General features: G+C 46.5%; 1 protein-coding gene and 1 long non-coding RNA gene across 14 annotated transcripts in view; both read left to right on the top strand.

Annotated features, from left to right (window-relative positions):
• The first annotated feature begins 2,920 nt into the window (after positions 1-2,920).
• Positions 2,921-10,292, top strand: LOC135415793 (uncharacterized). Of its 5 annotated transcripts, none has more exons than XR_010431272.1 (4): positions 2,921-2,999; positions 3,546-3,614; positions 6,875-7,043; positions 7,918-10,292. It is a non-coding gene; the product is annotated as an uncharacterized LOC135415793 (long non-coding RNA). The 5 variants fall into 5 exon arrangements; XR_010431274.1 differs by having other exon boundaries at positions 2,982-3,035; XR_010431273.1 differs by lacking the exon at positions 2,921-2,999 and adding an exon at positions 3,022-3,118.
• A 2,108-nt stretch (positions 10,293-12,400) lies between these two features.
• The window catches only part of RPAP1 (RNA polymerase II associated protein 1), a 41,635-nt gene continuing 36,741 nt past the window's right edge, over positions 12,401-17,294 (top strand). For 2 of the 9 annotated variants that reach the window (XR_010431270.1, XM_064658076.1), the window contains exon 1: positions 12,533-16,826. Coding sequence is in view for 8 of the 9 variants with exons in the window: in XM_064658076.1 (XP_064514146.1) it covers positions 16,637-16,826 (190 nt within the window). In the remaining variant the exon portion in view is untranslated. Of the gene's footprint in view, positions 12,466-12,532; positions 16,827-17,294 lie in introns of those variants that run through there. The other 7 variants (XM_064658081.1, XM_064658080.1, XM_064658083.1 and 4 more) reach the window with 7 other exon arrangements.

Below are 17,294 nucleotides of genomic sequence, written 5' to 3'. Positions count from 1 at the left end.
AACATAGATAATACTGTTACGTTTAGAGATTTACGCTTTTTAATCATACCAAGGCCACTACCATATTGTCTTTGTTGTTTTGACCTGTTATAATCCACTGAGAAAGCATTTGGCTCTAGGCTCTCATGCTTCTCATGCTGTGGAAGACCAAAACCATGTTCCAGAAAGTCACGTGAAACTTTTTGCCTGTGGCGAGCTAGGGAAAAAGAGGATGAAGGAGATTTTTAGGGCTTGTGAGGAGACTGACAATCTTTTAAAATCTCATAAAAAAGCTCTTGCTGAGTGGGGAATATTTGAGTTCACCTCCAAAGGCTCTTAGCAGTGCTCTGGTGGGAATTTCTTTGCCAGAATTGCTTAGCAGATCCATGCAAGTGTGTTGGTACTTATAATTTATAGGATAAATATGAAGACACACGAGCATGATTTATTGATAGAGCATAAGCTATATATAGTGCCTTTAACTGTATTATTAAAACTGAAGGTAAATAATTAATGGAATGAAGAAAAGATACATAAAACTCTGGGGAGTTTTGATGGGAAGCATTCCTGTCTTGCGGTAATTAAAACTGAATATATTCTGAGTATATATTATGTCTTTCTGGCAAAAAAGATTATTTCCTCATTTCACCTGCATGCTAAGAGACACTGTGTGTGGCCACAGAAGCTGTGCAGCCTGCGTGAGAAAAAACAGGGAGGAAAAATGCGTATGGCTGTTGGGCTAGAACGCCACCCTACACTCAGGATAGGATTACTGTCAGTGGGTGCTGACCAGTTCTGTCTGGTTAACCCTCAGAGTAGTTTTAGGTGAGATATAGCTTGAGTAACATGTGTTAGTTTTGCAGAGTTCAGTGCTGCCCATTTCCATGTGTGACAGAAAGGTACAGGCTGGCTTCAGGAACCACTGCCAAGGCCTCACTGTCCAGGCAGGAGAACTCAGCTGTGTTTATGGGTTCCACGGGGAATAATTTCTAAGTTCAGCCCCAGCAAAGCCTCGAAGTGTGAGAGACAGGCCTTCTATCCACACCACTGCATCTGCCAAACCCTTTTGTAGAATCGGTGGTGATCTTCCGTCCAGCCTGAAGATGAACAGTGCAAAAACTAAAACCTTGATTTCACATTTTCGTTCAACCAGAGGCACAATCCATCGATTTCAATAGATTTTGGAGCAGCCCTACGTAACCTTCAATGTCCCAGAAGCACAAAAATCAACAAGGTGCCAAAGGACAAATTAAACTTTCCACTTTTGTCAGCCAGACCTTTGGTAGCAATGTGTTCCACAGACAAAGGATTAGAAACTTGTGCTTGTGAGGTTTAACTGCAAGAAACTTGAGCAATTATTTCAAAGTGCTTCTTGCATCCCAAACTTATATAGATTGGGAATGACAATATTAAGTGGCAGATGGTGCTGGTAGGGTAACAGCTGTTTTCAGTGAAATGGAGAATTTGACACCACATTTCTCAGCAGTCACTGTTATTCCTGAACTAATTTTGACTTTAATATAATTCCTGTTCCTTTAGGGAGTGCAAAGCAGAGCTCCACCAGCTGATGAACTGCAGTCCGGCAGGGCAGCATCAAAGAAGCACTCAGGTAGTTAAAATATGTCTGATCATAAGGTTAGAATCATGGTCACTCTTGGTTCATGGAGATGTTTCTGCCCAGCATTTAAAAAAATTGGAGTTTTCACATCAATTTTTTATAAGGTAGTCACAGTCCCATTTCCCTGACACTGTGGTTAAGCCTGGCTGTTGGCAGACATGAAGGTCTGTCTTAATTTCTATAGATTTAAGTGCTTTCAGTGTTCAGAAGGGAAAAACTTGTTTCTGGTTGTAATTTTGCCACAGTATTTTTAGTTTTCTGAAGGGATAAAAAAGAGCAGTGGAAAAGTGCTTCATTTCCTAAAGCATCAGGGCACTTGTGGTGAGTCTCCCCAACCGTGGGCCTACCTGGTCCAGTCCAAGCCCCTGTAAGAATCTGTGCCTTGTTCTCGTATTCAGAGAATTCATCTCACCAATGTCTCAGCTCCATTCATCTCACCAGTGTCTGTCAGTGTCTGCAGGGAGGGTGTCAGATGACAGAGCCAGGCTCTGCTCAGTGGTGCCGAGCAATAGGACAATTGGCAATGGGCAGAAACTGAACCACAGGGAGTTTGACCTGACCATGAGGAAGGATTTCTTTACTGTGCAGGTGACTGAGCACTGGAACAGGTTGCCCAGACAGGGTGCCGAGTCCCCCTCACTCGGGATATTCAGGAACCATCTGGACACAATCCTGTGCAATGCGCTCTGGGATGACCCCGGTTGAGCAGGGAGGTTGGAGCAGATGACTCACTGGAGTCCCTTCCAGCCTGACCCATCCTGGGATTCCGTGGTTCTGTCAAAAGGCTGAAAGGCAACTGAGCACTACAGTGACCAACCAACGTTAAAATCAAAGCTGCTGCAAGTTCCAACAGCTTTCCAGTAGTTTGTAATAAAGCTTGGCACGTATAACAAACGAGCGATCAGACACGAATAATAAATGACATCCGTGTTCCTAGAGCTTTGTGTCTGCTCTCCTGAAACACCTGCAGTGTCGGGCACGTCAACACCCTCTCCTACTGACAAGGCACAGCTCCTGCGTTTACATGAATGTGTTTCTGTGTGTGCACACACTCGCTATTGGATGCAGGTGGCCCGTATGGAGACGTAAGGAAAAGGCGCGGGAGAAGCCGCCCTTGGGCTGCACAAGCCCAGGGCGAACTCGCAGGGGCAGTTCAGCGGCGGGACTCCCCTCTGGAAGCCTCCGGTAGCCCGCACCAAACGGCAGACTTAGCTGCAGTGTCAGGGAAACAGGGCCCTGATTAACTCATAAAAAATGAAATGAAAATCCAATTCGTTCAATTCCATTCCCAGCCGGAGACAGCGCTCGGGACGAGGGCGGGCGGAAGTGGCGTAGCCGGGCGGAAGAAGCTGCCGCGGAGCAGGGCGGAAGTGCTGGCGAGAGCGGCGCGGTTCCGGCGCAGGTGAGCGGCGGTTGAGCCGCGGGAGCGGCGTCAGAGGTTGGCAGGATCTACTTCAGATGCTTAAATGCTGCTTCTGGAAAGCACTGGAAGAGTATTGTGGACCTGCATTTCTATTTAAAGTAAACGCCGTTCTCTCTGACCCACTGGTGCTGCCTTAGTTGGTGATTGGGGTCGCTCCCTGTCCTAACTGACCTTCCTTCTCAGGCTCATGCTGGAGCTGAAGTTGGTTCATTCAGAGGTGCATCTTGACCCTTGAAGCAGTCTGTACCTTTATTGCCTTCTGTGCTCTCTTCTTTTCTTCCAGTCAGGCTTAGACCTCTGGTCCCAAGTGCGCTCGTGAAACTTCCTGCAGCACTGGTGGGCTTTTCAGACAGTATCCGTGGGAAGTCCAGAGCGTGACAGAAAGCTATTTTTTGAGACTTTTGGTACAGACAGGGTGTGCAACAGCGAATGATAGTGTGTGCGTATAACAGTCACTATGTTGTGGAGTGTAAAGGTCTGTGTGGTCCTTTGACAGCGTTTCTTATCCCTTGCATGTTTTCCTAGGACAAAATCCTCTCTGGGTTGCACATGCTGGCTGGCTGGTGGTCCCTCTTGGCAAAGAGATTGTGTATGGTGAGTTTTTAAGTAGCGAGTTGCTAGCTGGGAGGTAACCAGAGTGCAGGATGCTGGGGTCAGTGCTGATCGTCAGGAGTTTGTTGTTTGTGCTGCGTGTTTTCTGTGAGCTCTGGTGGGTGAGAATTACTCCTTCCGCTGGCCAGGGCAGTGTTGCTGATGTGCTTAGATGGCTTCCAGGGGCCATGGAAAAAGGTACCATTAGAATGCAAAGTATTTTTGCTCCATTCTGTCTGTCTGCAAGTCCCATGTGTATTTAAGCCATGCCTTTGAGGAAAGGTTTTCTGGAATAACATCCAACCTTGTTAGATATTGCCTGCTTAGTTGGCTTGTTGTGCCTGCCAGTTTCCCAGCGAAAGGAAGGCAGTTCTCAAGGCCTCCTGTATTGTTTTAATTAACTTTTTTCTGATAGACAGAGACTTGGAGAAGTTTCTGTACAGCGCTGTGTGGAGGAGGCTTGGTGCAGAGAGATTAGCAGCACCCTTTGCTTCTAGCTGGGTGGTTTGTGTCTGTTAATCCTGGCATCCTCCTCTTTTGGGCTTTGAAGCCTGTGATGACAGGGCATGGAACACTTGGTGTTGGGTGTGTGTGGTGCTGCTTGTGCATATCAAAGAGGGTCCAAGCAACTGAAATGTGGCTGTGGGAGCCCCACTGTGGCAGAAAGCTCCATAAATAACCAGCAAGTGGGTGTGTGCTTCTGCTCGGAGTATCCACAGAAAAAAGGAGCTGTCTGCAGAAGTTGCAATTTTTGCAGTGCAGCAAGGGAGGTGGGCTGAAAGGGAGTGTTTCTGCATTGTCAGCATCAGTGAGAGCCACAGTGAGATCCCAGGTGTTGTTGTGTGAAGTCCTTCTCTGAGAGTAGTAAGGCACTGTAGAAGGGTGCTCCCTGCCCTTCCTGCCCTGCAGTAGCTTTTGCAGGTGGCTGTGTTGCCTAAATGTCCTTGACCACACTGTTAGAGAAATTGGGCGTTTTCCCTGTGTGATGGGGAAGGGTTTTATTGTTGAGAGGGTTCAGGGAAGTTCCCCTTGTTGCTGCTTGTGCCATATGTGAGTCTGGTGTACACGGAAGCTGTTGTTGTGGGCCTCTTGAGCTGACAGCTTCCATAAATGTCAGCGTTTTGAGATCCCTGAAATGGAGCAAATAGCTGGTGACGTTGGCATTGGCTGGAGTGTTCTGTTTCCTCAGTCATGAAGTACTGAAGTGAATGGAGAGTCCCTGGAAACGTTGCAACCCCTGCAAATCCCGAGATTTTGTTGAGTCTGACGTGGTTGGTGGTTTTACACTAATGCCTTGACTAAAAGCACCAACCAAATGTAAAACCTCCTGTCTGCCTTTGTTCTCTTAGAACCAGCAACATCACACCTAACCAACCTTGGTGAAGAGCGAGATCCCTGAAAGGAGTATAACAGTTCCAAGCGTAGCTCATAAATGCTGCAGGAAGTAATTCTTGTTTCTGTCAGCATCTTTCCCACAAGGTAGCTCCCCACGTGTTTTCCAGTCCAGTAGGATATGAATAGCATAAGACCAGACATTGGCTTCAGGGCAGTGGCTGTGCCTGCCCAATGATTGCACTTTGTTTTGGTCTGAGGTTGAGAGAGATTCACTTCCAAGCTTTGCACTTTCTCATGCGTGCAGCCTGTCCATATGGCAGATAACTGTGCCTTTAAAAATCCATATCCACTTTCCTTTCCATCTTCCCAGTAAGTCATCACTGAGTCCTGATGGGCTTTTGCAAGTGGAAGAGATCAAATAGGTACAAATTGTTTCAACGTAGCAAGTGTGGGAGGGTGTCAGGTCTGCAGCATTATTGCTGCTCAGTGACTCAGTTCGTGTGTAATGCATTTGCAAACACTCTACTTGCTGCCTGTGAGAAATGGATTGGTGGTCCCAGGCCAAGGGAATAAGAGGTGGGTGTAATAGTTAGAAATATTTTCCTGCCCAGTAGATGGGAGGTGGAATAGTTGCCTTCCCGGTAAGTTCTCTTGTACACAGAAGTAAAAGTCTTTATAAATCTCCCCAAAGTGTCCTGGGCAGTGAATGAAGATGGTTGGAAGTAGCATGGCTTCTACCGATAAGAGGGTGGTGAAAGAGTGAGACAGAACTAAAGCAGGAGAACCATGTCAGGAAGAAAAATGTTTTTGACTTGGGAGATTTGAGTGAAAAGGAGAGCAAACAGAGTCAGTGAGTGTGTTGTCCCTGTCCATGTGGGCAGGCTCTTGCACCCTGACAGTGATGGTAATGCTAGCATCTGGAGAAAATGCTATGTATATGGTTTCTCCCTCAGGGGGAGTTAAAATGTATCAATATATTAACAGTATATTCGTGGGTGGTCCCAATGCACAATAGTAGGAGAAATCCAAGCAGAGATAATTACTCACTGGAAAATTTAGGGTTCCAAATTCAAGCAGAAAAACTGCAACCCCAAATCTGCCAAGGTGAAGTTCCTGGGTATATGGTGGAGAGGAGGAATGGTGTGTATTCTCCCTGAAACCTTGGCTATCCTTGAACAAGTTAAAATGCTTGGAAAGAAGGAGCTACAGTATTCCCTGGGTCTGCTGGTATTTTGGAGAAAACATATCCCAAATTTCTCAGTCATGGCAAGTGCCCTTTATGATTTAACATATCAGAGGATCATCTGGGACTGGACCCCTAACCGTGAAGAAGGCCTACAATTGTTAATCTTTGAGGCTGGGTTATATCAGATATCAGGCTTTAGGTCCAATACATCTGAGAGATCCACTTCAGAAAATCGTAGAATCATAGAATGTTAAGGGTTGGAATGGACCTTAAAATCATCTAATCCCAACCACCCCTGCTATATACACCCCTGCTTCCCACTAGACCAGGTTTCTCAAGGCCTTATACAACCTGGCTTTGAACACTGCCAGGGTTGGGGCACTGGTATGTGCAATTATATCATTAGTGCCATGTGCTTCAGGTAGAGGAGGGAGCACATGAAATGCTCCAAATACAAGAACCACCTGGCAATCAACTGGGCCAGGAGCTTCCCCCATCATATATGAAACCAACCTCGCAATTTGAGCCCCACGTGAAAAATGTATGGTTCACTGATCCATCCTCCAAAGGAGAGGAGGATACTGAGGGGGAGCCCTGTGTGTTTTTTGAGCAAGCTGAATTGTGATGAAGGGAGAAGGAAATGCTCAGATGGGAAAATTGGTAGCCATGTGCAGAGTGGTTTTCAGAGAGGCTGAAACTAAAAACAGTGTTTATTTATATGGACTCCTATGCTGCTTTTAAGGGGTGCACTGGATGGCTCCTGTTTTGCGAACAAACCCGTGGGAGGTCAATCGGGTTCCCAGTGTGCCAGCAAGAGAAGTGGGACGACATCCTAAACACAGCTAAGCAGAAGTCTCTTGGTGGGATGGATTGCTACTCACCAGAAGAGGGATCACCTCCTGAATAATCAGGTAGATTAAATGACCTGTGTGGCAGGTATGGCAGTAAAGGGAGAAGAATTAAAATGGGAGCATCTGTTACAGAGGTTACATGTAAAGGGAGGCCATTCAGGAGTTAAGGATCTTTTTAAGGGAGCTGGTAGCAAAGGGTGGCCTGTCACTCAGGAACTGTGTAACAGTCATCTCAGCCTGTGGCCAGTGTTGTACCCAACTAGAGAAACAACACCCTTTGCAGGAGGCTCCCCTTCACTTATGACACAGAAAAGGCCTCTGGGAGACCTGTCAGGTGGACTATATAGAGCCTTTCTTGAAGTCAGAGGGAAAGCAGTATGTTCTCGTTGGGGTGGAAGTAATGTCAGGGCTCACTCAAGCTGAGGCAGTAGCACAAGCAACTGGGTACAGCACTGTAAAGGGACTGAAGCTGTGGATCAGTTATTTGCCATGGCCCAAATACCTCCAATCTGACAACAGTAGTCACTTTACTGTCAGAGTGGTCAAGAGTGGGCACAGGATGAGGGAATGCAGTGGATCTTTCACACCCCATACTACTTCCAGGCAAATGGTATTATTGAATGCACCAATGGGCTCTTGAAGAGGGCCCTGAAACCTCATGAACCTGGTTGACCACAGTTGGGTGGGGAGTTAAGGCGTGCCCATGACTCAGCCTTTTGTCTTCAATCCCCACCCATACTTCCTGGGACAAAAGAAGCCAAAGACCCTACAAGTCCTTCCCATTACCCAGAACAGCTGGTTTTGGTAGAATTACCAAGAGTAGGATTGGTACCTCTGACCTTAAAAAAGCCACTTAACCTCTGTGTATGGGTGGTTAATGATGGTTCCCTCCTTTTAATCATGTTTTGTTTTTATGCACATATGTGTTTTACAGATTATCTGAAATCCACTGCTGGAGCTACACTTCCAACTGTTGAGTGGATGGACCATTTTGCGTATTTTTAGTTTGATTTTACTAAGCCTATTTTGCCTTTTTACTAGATAAAAATGGTGTGGGAAAAGTTTTTATTCTTATTTTATGGGTGTACAATTTTGTCTCAATTGATTGAGAATGAGGATACTCAGCCAAATTTAGCTTGGGAGTTGATACAAGGATTTATGCATATTTGGAACCACACGAATCAAGGAATATGTATTAACCTCCCTAACTCTGCATCAGAGGGGCTTAGATTTATGATGATTTGGTTAAATTTTTCAGAAATATTAACAAGAGAACTAGACAACCTTAAAAAAGCAGGAGGAAATGTTACCTGGGGAATGATCGAGTCCCCCTTCCTAGACCAGAAGGAAGGACAACAATGGGCTGCAAATGGGACATGGGTAGAATACAAGAAAGCCTTTTACCACCTCCCACACAACTCTACCTGGAACCATTTATGGAATCAGACATGTTATCGATCATTAGACGCTAACCCTACTGAGACATTGCAAAATGTCACTTCTATCCCTTGCACGATTGTACCATGGTGGGATTCTCCTGCTGAGGGTGGGTTTTTCGAACATGAGTACAATTTACATTGGGATGCAGGATGGTGTATACAGATCCCCAGTAACCCAGGAACCCCACACCAAGTTAACCAAACAAATTATGAATGGGCTTGGTCTCTGAAACAAATCTTTGACCCCATATCTCCCCTACAATGGGCCTCCAGGGCCCCCACAGGGGAAATAGTGGAATGGGAAGTGGGGAAATCGGACTGTAAGGACCAGCAGATCACACTACCTAATGGAGAGAGCATCTGCTGGAAAGTGAGGAACACCAGAAGCATCATCCAAAGTAAATCAGAGACTTCCTTTCTGAATTGTTCCCGTATATTAGATTGTACCACTGGTGCAGGTGAGCCGATAGAAACTTGGTATATCTCGGAGCTGAGAACTTTTATCCGGGACATGTGTACCTGTTGGGGTTATCCCAACTATGGCTATCTAAATCGAGACACCCGATGCAATGGGTCTTACGAAAATTCGGAGACAGCACTATCCTGCGGTATTCCCGTTACACACGGCCCTGACCCAAGAAGGGTCTTGAATTCAAGTACAGAAGCACAGGAAGTTCCCCGAGGCGACCTGTATCAGTGTTCACAAGCCAAATATCCGGCTCCGAGGGGAACAGTATGGGCATGTTCAGATGGGAAAATGTATTCCCACTTGAACATGTATGATATGGCTGGACTCCAGTGTACTATTGGGTTTCCTACCATGTGTCCATCTAAAACATTCAATTATACACTTTATTGTAACAAAAAGGTGCAGAGAGAAATCCGCAATCCAGTAGATGCAAAAGGGTGGATTGAGGGGATTCAAGTCCCTGACTATTATACCTGGGGACAAAACGTTGCTTTAGACTTAGAATTATTTTTTGTGCCCAGTGGAGTTAATCAACGGCATCAGTATGTCTTGGAGAACTTAACTAGGCAAATCCATGTGTTGAGCAATTGGACCGAACGTGCCTATGGGAAACTGAATTTGCAGGCCCAACAGGTACCAAAAATGGCTTTGCAGAATCGATTAGCCCTGGATATGGTGTTGTTGAAAGAGCACGGAGTATGTGGGATGCTAAACCTAACGGATGGAGAATGCTGTGTCACTGTTCATAATGCTGCCACCACCATGGAAGAAGCACGTCAGAAGATGAAGGAGGTTGCTGAACAGACGGGAGAACTATTTCAAGCAATGCAACCGAAGGAATAGGTTGATGGACTGAGCCCGGATCGTGGATCACATTGCTACTAAAGTGCCTTGGACTTACGGGATGGGGAAAATAGCATGTACATATTGCCTTTATGATATTTTGTGGATTTTTGGTTTTGATGAAAGGTCAGAAAGTCACATGAAACTGTTTGCTTGTGGCAAGCTATAAGAAGAGGATGAAGGAGATTGTTGGGACTTCTGAGAAGACTGACAACCTCGTAAAGTAAAAAAATGACATAAAAAAGCTCTTGTTGAATGAGGAATGTTTGAGTTCACCTCCAAAGGCTCTTAGCGATGCTCTGGTGGGAATTTCTTTGCCAGAATTGCTTAGCAGATCATGCAAGTGTGTTAGTACTTATAATTTATAGGATAAATATGAAGACACACGAGCATGATTTATTGATAGAGCATAAGCTATATATAGTGCCTTTAACTGTATTATTAAAACTGAAGGTAAATAATTAATGGAATGAAGAAAAGATACATAAAACTCTGGGGAGTTTTGATGGGAAGCATTCCTGTCTTGCGGTAATTAAAACTGAATATATTCTGAGTATATATTATGTCTTTCTGGCAAAAAAGATTATTTCCTCATTTCACCTGCATGCTAAGAGACACTGTGTGTGGCCGCAGAAGCTGTGCAGCCTGCGTGAGAAAAACCAGGGAGGAAAAATGCGTATGGCTGTTGGGCTTGAACGCCACCCTACACTCAGGATAGGATTACTGTCAGTGGGTGCTGACCAGTTCTGTCTGGTTAACCCTCAGAGATATAGGTGATATATATATATATATATATATATATATGTATATATATATATATATGATATATAGCTCGAGTAACACATGTTAGTTTTGCAAAGTTCAGTGCTGCCCATTTCCATGAGAAGTGTGACAGAAAGGTACAGGCTGGCTTCAGCACAGAGCAAGGGACAAAGTTAATGTTTTTTATGATTATAATCAGAGGACTACTCAAGCAAAGCAAAATTCAGCTAGCAATTCATTATGTCTCCATAGACATCTCTCCTGGGTTTGGGAGGAAAAGATGGGCGGACCACTCCAAAGAATGATAACTCAAACAGGCCCTTTCATGACTCAGACTATCTGGTTTAGTGAATTGACTCAGAGACATGTAGGATCAAATATCCTGTACACCTTCAGGGTATCTTTTTTACTGAATTAATTTACACCATGTGCATACCAAACATTAGTAAGGTCAAAGTGACCTTACAACTAGTTGTTAAATTCCCTGGAGTCAGAGTAGCTCAACCTCAAGTGGCTGTCAGTCTAAACAGACCCTTGGTTAACCCAAACATGTAGCAACACAACCAATGCCAAGGCCTCTCTGCCCTTCTGTCTAAGCATGAGAACTGAAAGGTGTTCATGGGATTCGAGAGAAATCATTCATAATTCAGCTCCAGCAAAGCCTCAGAGTGTGAGAGACCCTCTATTTGCACCACTGCATCTGCCAAAGCCTTCTGTAAAATCAGTGGTGCTCTTGTCCAGTGTGAAGATGAACAGAAATCTATAGATTTAAGTGCTTTCCGTGTTCATAAGGGATAAAACTTGTTTCTGGCTGTAATTTTGCCGCAGTATTTTAGTTTTCTGAAGAGATAAAAAGAGCAGTGGAAAAGTGCTTCATTTCCTAAAGCATCAGGGCACTTGTGGTGAGTCTCCCCAACCGTGGGCCTACCTGGTCCAGTCCAAGCCCCTGTAAGAATCTGTGCCTTGTTCTTGTGTTCAGAGAACTCATCTCACCAATGTCTCAGCTCTATTCATCTCACCAATGTCTGTCAGTGTCTGCAGGGAGGGTGTCAGATGACAGAGCCAGGCTCTGCTCAGTGGTGCCGAGCAATAGGACAATTGGCAATGGGCAGAAACTGAACCACAGGGAGTTTGACCTGACCATGAGGATTTCTTTACTGTGCAGGTGACTGAGCACTGGAACAGGTTGCCCAGAGAGGATGCCGAGTCTCCCTCACTGGGGATATTCAGGAACCATCTGGACACAATCCTGTGCAATGTGCTCTGGGATGACCCCGGTTGAGCAGGGACGTTGGAGCAGATGACTCACTGGGGTCCCTTCCAGCCTGACCCATCCTGGGATTCCGTGGTTCTGTCAAAAGGCTGAAAGGCAACTGAGCACTACAATCAGTGACCAACCAACGTTAAAATCAAAGCTGCTGCAAGTTCCAACAGCTTTCCAGTAGTTTGTAATAAAGCTTGGCACGTATAACAAACGAGCGATCAGACACGAATAATAAATGACATCCGTGTTCCTAGAGCTTTGTGTCTGCTCTCCTGAAACACCTGCAGTGTCGGGCACGTCAACACCCTCTCCTACTGTCAAGGCACAGCTCCTGCGTTTACATGAATGTGTTTCTGTGTGTGCACACACTCGCTACTGGATGCAGGTGGCCCGTATGGAGACGTAAGGAAAAGGCGCGGGAGAAGCCGCCCTTGGGCTGCACAAGCTCAGGGCGAACTCGCAGGGGCAGTTCAGCGGCGGGACTCCCCTCTGGAAGCCTCCGGCAGCCCGCACCAAACGGCAGACTTAGCCGCCCTTGGGCTGCACAAGCCCAGGGCCGGATCCGCGCCAGGAAATCTCCCCTCGGAGCCCCGCGGGGACTGTTGGCTTGCGGCGAGGGCGGGCGGAAGTGACGCAGGCCGGGCGGAAGTAGCCGCGGCGGGGCTGGGCGGAAGTGCTGGCGAGAGCGGCGCGGTTCCGGCGCAGGTGAGCGGCAGAGCCTCCCAGTCCCGCGGGGTCCCCTGGGCTGGGCTGAGCCTCGCTTCACTCGGTGCAGCCCGCGGGGCCCCAGCGCTTCGCCTTTACCCTCGTGTAAAGAGGAGCGCGACTACAGGAGCCGCGGCCCTCTGGGCCAGCGACCGTGCCCCCCCCGTGCATAGAGATGCTGCGGGGCCTGTTCTGCTGGGTCTCTCCTCCCTCTTTCCCTTCCTCCTCCCGTTAGAGGGGCCTCGCCTGGCCGAGTCTCCGTCTGCGGGTTTAAGACTTCGAGTCTGACTGTTTTGGGAAAGCCCGTGAGGGCTATGAAGACAGTGGGAGCGCCGGGATGCGTCACGTCTTTAGTGTGTTAATAGCAACTTGTTGCTTTTCGTTTTATTTTGTGCTGTGATGGTGCCTGTTTATTGCAGAGGGTCTTGAGGCAGGCTGGGCACAGCGGCGTTTCTGAAGGCAGGGTGCTGTGTGCATGCGCGCGGTATGTACCCGGCAGGTAGAGTCACAGTCACCGAACCTTATGGGACCAGCCTGAGATGCAGAGCCTCTTTGAGGAGGATTTTTTGCACTACTGACTCTTTGAACTGGGGTGTTCCTTCTGGGACGAGTGTCTTTACAGGTATCTGCCTTCCCCATAGCAGCTAAAACTTGCTACTTGTGTCGTGAAGTCTGGGTGTTTCAGATTGTTACTCATTACGATATTGTGTGCAAGAAAGGGTTTTCGTGACAGAGCAGAGCATGCACATCATCATTTTGCAAAGGAGCCAGTAATCCTCAGTGAGGCTTTTGTTGACTGCTAATCTAGAGTGGGGAAATTGTACCTTTTCACTGGCTGCTGAGCTGCCCGGGAGAGACTGAGATGTGGCTCTCTGCTTCTCCTTTTGACTTCTTACCTCAACCAACAAGATCTGAAGAAAGAGGTTTTTTTGTGACAGCAGGACCTTGTATTCTTCTTTCAGCCAAATCTGATAACTTTATCAAAAGAGTGCAAAGTTGTAGACTTCAGGATCGGTAAAAAACCTTCCTCAGGGGTCAGAAGTGACGGTATCGGTAGGAGACAATTATTTGCTGCTACCGATACTTGCTGTCTTTTCTCTTTTGACTGTGTCTAGTTCATAGATGTTGTTGTAATGCAGGTGACTCCCTTGGGCTGTCAGGCTCCGCTGCTGCAGAAGAAAAATGCATTGTAAATGCAGACGGGCTAGAAGAAATTAAAAAGCCTAACAGTGTAGATCATATCAAGAAAATACAGTTTTTTGTAACCTGATGGAAACGGTAAAAAACTTGCACAGGAGTGGATAGGTAGTTTGATCAAATGCTGTGCTTGAATCTTACATGTCTTTCTAGGACAAAATCCTCTCTGGGTTGCACATGCTGGCTGGCTGGTGGTCCCTCTTGGCAAACAGATTGTGTATGGTGAGTTTTTAAGTAGCGAGTTGCTAGCTGGGAGGTAACCAGAGTGCAGGATGCTGGGGTCAGTGCTGATCAGGAGTTTGTTGTTTGTGCTGCGTGTTTTCTGTGAGCTCTGGTGGGTGAGAATTACTCCTTCCGCTGGCCAGGGCAGTGTTGCTGATGTGCTTAGATGGCTTCCAGGGGCCATGGAAAAAGGTACCATTAGAATGCAAAGTATTTTTGCTCCATTCTGTCTGTCTGTCTGCAAGTGCCATGTGTATTTAAGCCATGCCTTTGAGGAAAGGTTTTCTGGAATAACATCCAACCTTGTTAGATATTGGCTGCTTAGTTGGCTTGTTGTGCCTGCCAGTTTCCCAGCGAAAGGAAGGCAGTTCTCAAGGCCTCCTGTATTTTTTTAATTAACTTTTTCTGATAGACAGAGACTTGGAGAAGTTTCTGTACAGCGCTGTGTGGAGGAGGCTTGGTGCAGAGAGATTAGCAGCACCCTTTGCTTCTAGCTGGGTGGTTTGTGTCTGTTAATCCTGGCATCCTCCTCTTTTGGGCTTTGAAGCCTGTGATGACAGGGCATGGAACACTTGGTGTTGGGTGTGTGTGGTGCTGCTTGTGCATATCAAAGAGGGTCCAAGCAACTGAAATGTGGCTGTGGGAGCCCCACTGTGGCAGAAAGCTCCATAAATAACCAGCAAGTGGGTGTGTGCTTCTGCTCGGAGTATCCACAGAAAAAAGGAGCTGTCTGCAGAAGTTGCAATTTTTGCAGTGCAGCAAGGGAGGTGGGCTGAAAGGGAGTGTTTCTGCATTCTCAGCATCAGTGAGAGCCGCAGTGAGATCCCAGGTGTTGTTGTGTGAAGTCCTTCTCTGAGAGTAGTAAGGCACTGTAGAAGGGTGCTCCCTGCCCTTCCTGCCCTGCAGTAGCTTTTGCAGGTGGCTGTGTTGCCTAAATGTCCTTGACCACACTGTTAGAGAAATTGGGCGTTTTCCCTGTGTGATGGGGAAGGGTTTTATTGTTGAGAGGGTTCAGGGAAGTTCCCCTTGTTGCTGCTTGTGCCATATGTGAGTCTGGTGTACAGGGAAGCTGTTGTTGTGGGCCTCTTGAGCTGACAGCTTCCATAAATGTCAGCGTTTTGAGATCCCTGAAATGGAGCAAATAGCTGGTGACGTTGGCATTGGCTGGAGTGTTCTGTTTCCTCAGTCATGAAGTACTGAAGTGAATGGAGGGTCCCTGGAAACGTTGCAACCCCTGCAAATCCCGAGATTTTGTTGAGTCTGACGTGGTTGGTGGTTTTACACTAATGCCTTGACTAAAAGCACCAACCAAACGTAAAACTTCCTGTCTGCCTTTGTTCTCTTAGAACCAGCAACATCACACCTAACCAACCTTGGTGAAGAGCGAGATCCCTGAAAGGAGTATAACAGTTCCAAGCGTAGCTCATAAATGCTGCAGGAAGTAATTCTTGTTTCTGTCAGCATCTTTCCCACAAGGTAGCTCCCCACGTGTTTTCCAGTCCAGTAGGATATGAATAGCATAAGACCAGACATTGGCTTCAGGGCAGTGGCTGTGCCTGCCCAATGATTGCACTTTGTTTTGGTCTGAGGTTAAGAGAGAGATTCACTTCCAAGCTTTGCACTTTCTCATGCGTGCAGCCTGTCCATATGGCAGATAACTGTGCCTTTAAAAATCCATATCCACTTTCCTTTCCATCTTCCCAATAAGTCATCACTGAGTCCTGATGGACTTTTGCAAGTGGAAGAGATCAAATAGGTACAAATTGTTTCAACGTAGCAAGCGTGGGAGGGTGTCAGGTCTGCAGCATTATTGCTGCTCAGTGACTCAGTTCGTGTGTAATGCATTTGCAAACACTCTACTTGCTGCCTGTGAGAAATGGATTGGTGGTCCCAGGCCAAGGGAATAAGAGGTGGGTGTAATAGTTAGAAATATTTTCCTGCCCAGTAGATGGGAGGTGGAATAGTTGCCTTCCCGGTAAGTTCTCTTGTACACAGAAGTAAAAGTCTTTATAAATCTCCCCAAAGTGTCCTGGGCAGTGAATGAAGATGGTTGGAAGTAGCATGGCTTCTACCGATAAGAGGGTGGTGAAAGAGTGAGACAGAACTAAAGCAGGAGAACTATGTCAGGAAGAAAAACGTTTTTGACTTGGGAGATTTGAGTGAGAAGGAGAGCAAACAGAGTCAGTGAGTGTGTTGTCCCTGTCCATGTGGGCAGGCTCTTGCACCCTGACAGGGATGGTAGTGCTAGGATCCAGAGAAGATATTATCCTGGGTGGCGGGCATTTGTGTGATACTGTGTCTCTGATTTCTTGGTTGATATCGATAATGGACTAAGTCAAATCTCTTGTCATGGACCAGGTGCTGCCCTGACTTTGCAAATCCAAGGACATGTTGTTGGCATTCTGTCAGTGATGCACTTTTTGGCTGGATTTTTGCTGGATGGATGCGATTCTGCTCCCAGTGGACTGGTAGACCAGATGTTGGCTTGTCTAGTAGTGTGTTGCTCAGCAATGAAGAACGAGGCAGCAGTTTGTCTGGGACTCTGGTTCATCTAGTTGCGTCCTGGGGTGATCCTGAAATAGGATGGCTGTATTATTTACAGGAACATAAAAGTGGGACAAAAATGAACAGTTTTCCCATGCTGTCTTCATCCTAATTCCCGGCAATCCAGTTCTGTAACCAGTTTTCATTGTCTTCAGTAGGTTCTATGTGAACAGCACATAGGACTAGACTGCAAGAGCAAGAAGGCAGGATGTTGTCAAGACCAAAACCTGGGGAGTCTGAGGCAGACCTGCTGCACTTTCAAAACCAGTTCCTGGCAGCCAGAGCTTCACCTGCAGTGAAGATTGTGAAGAAAGCAGATAAGAGGAAAGGGGAGGAAGGGAGCATAGATGCTGGGAGACCCCCGCTACAGGACAGCAAGGATGTAGTCATGTTGGATGGTAAATTCTCTTCTGAGCTTCTCTGAATTACTAAGATTCTCTGTCCCTTTCATGTTCCTCACTGCTTGCCTTTCACCTCCCTCTCAACCCAATGTTGCTTTTGCCCCGCATTTGTGTCCTCCTTGAAGTATTTTTCGTTCTTAGCCTTGTTGGAAAATGCCCTTGTCCAATGTTACTAGCATCCAGTAGAACCACCTTTGTTGCCTTTGTCCACATTTATCAGCTGTCTCTGGTACCTTGCTAGCAAGAGTGTTTTCTGTGATTTGTACCAATTGGACACTCAGTGCTTATTTTGCCATCCATCCAGACCCTGTTCTCAGCATCTTTGAATTTTAGCTCTGCTAACAGCTCCAGCTTTCAGCCAGCAGATCTGGCTTGCTTTTGTTTCCTACATCAGTAGTAACTTTTGTCATGTGCTTGATAATCTCAGAAGCTCAAGGTGCTTTTTAAAAAGCAACAATTTAAATC

Source organism: Pseudopipra pipra, chromosome 6, assembly GCF_036250125.1.
Source record: "Pseudopipra pipra isolate bDixPip1 chromosome 6, bDixPip1.hap1, whole genome shotgun sequence".
In the NCBI taxonomy this organism is placed as follows: Eukaryota; Metazoa; Chordata; class Aves; order Passeriformes; family Pipridae; genus Pseudopipra; species Pseudopipra pipra.
The sequence above is the reverse complement of the archived record's forward strand: the minus strand, read 5'-3'. Positions and strand labels throughout refer to the sequence as shown.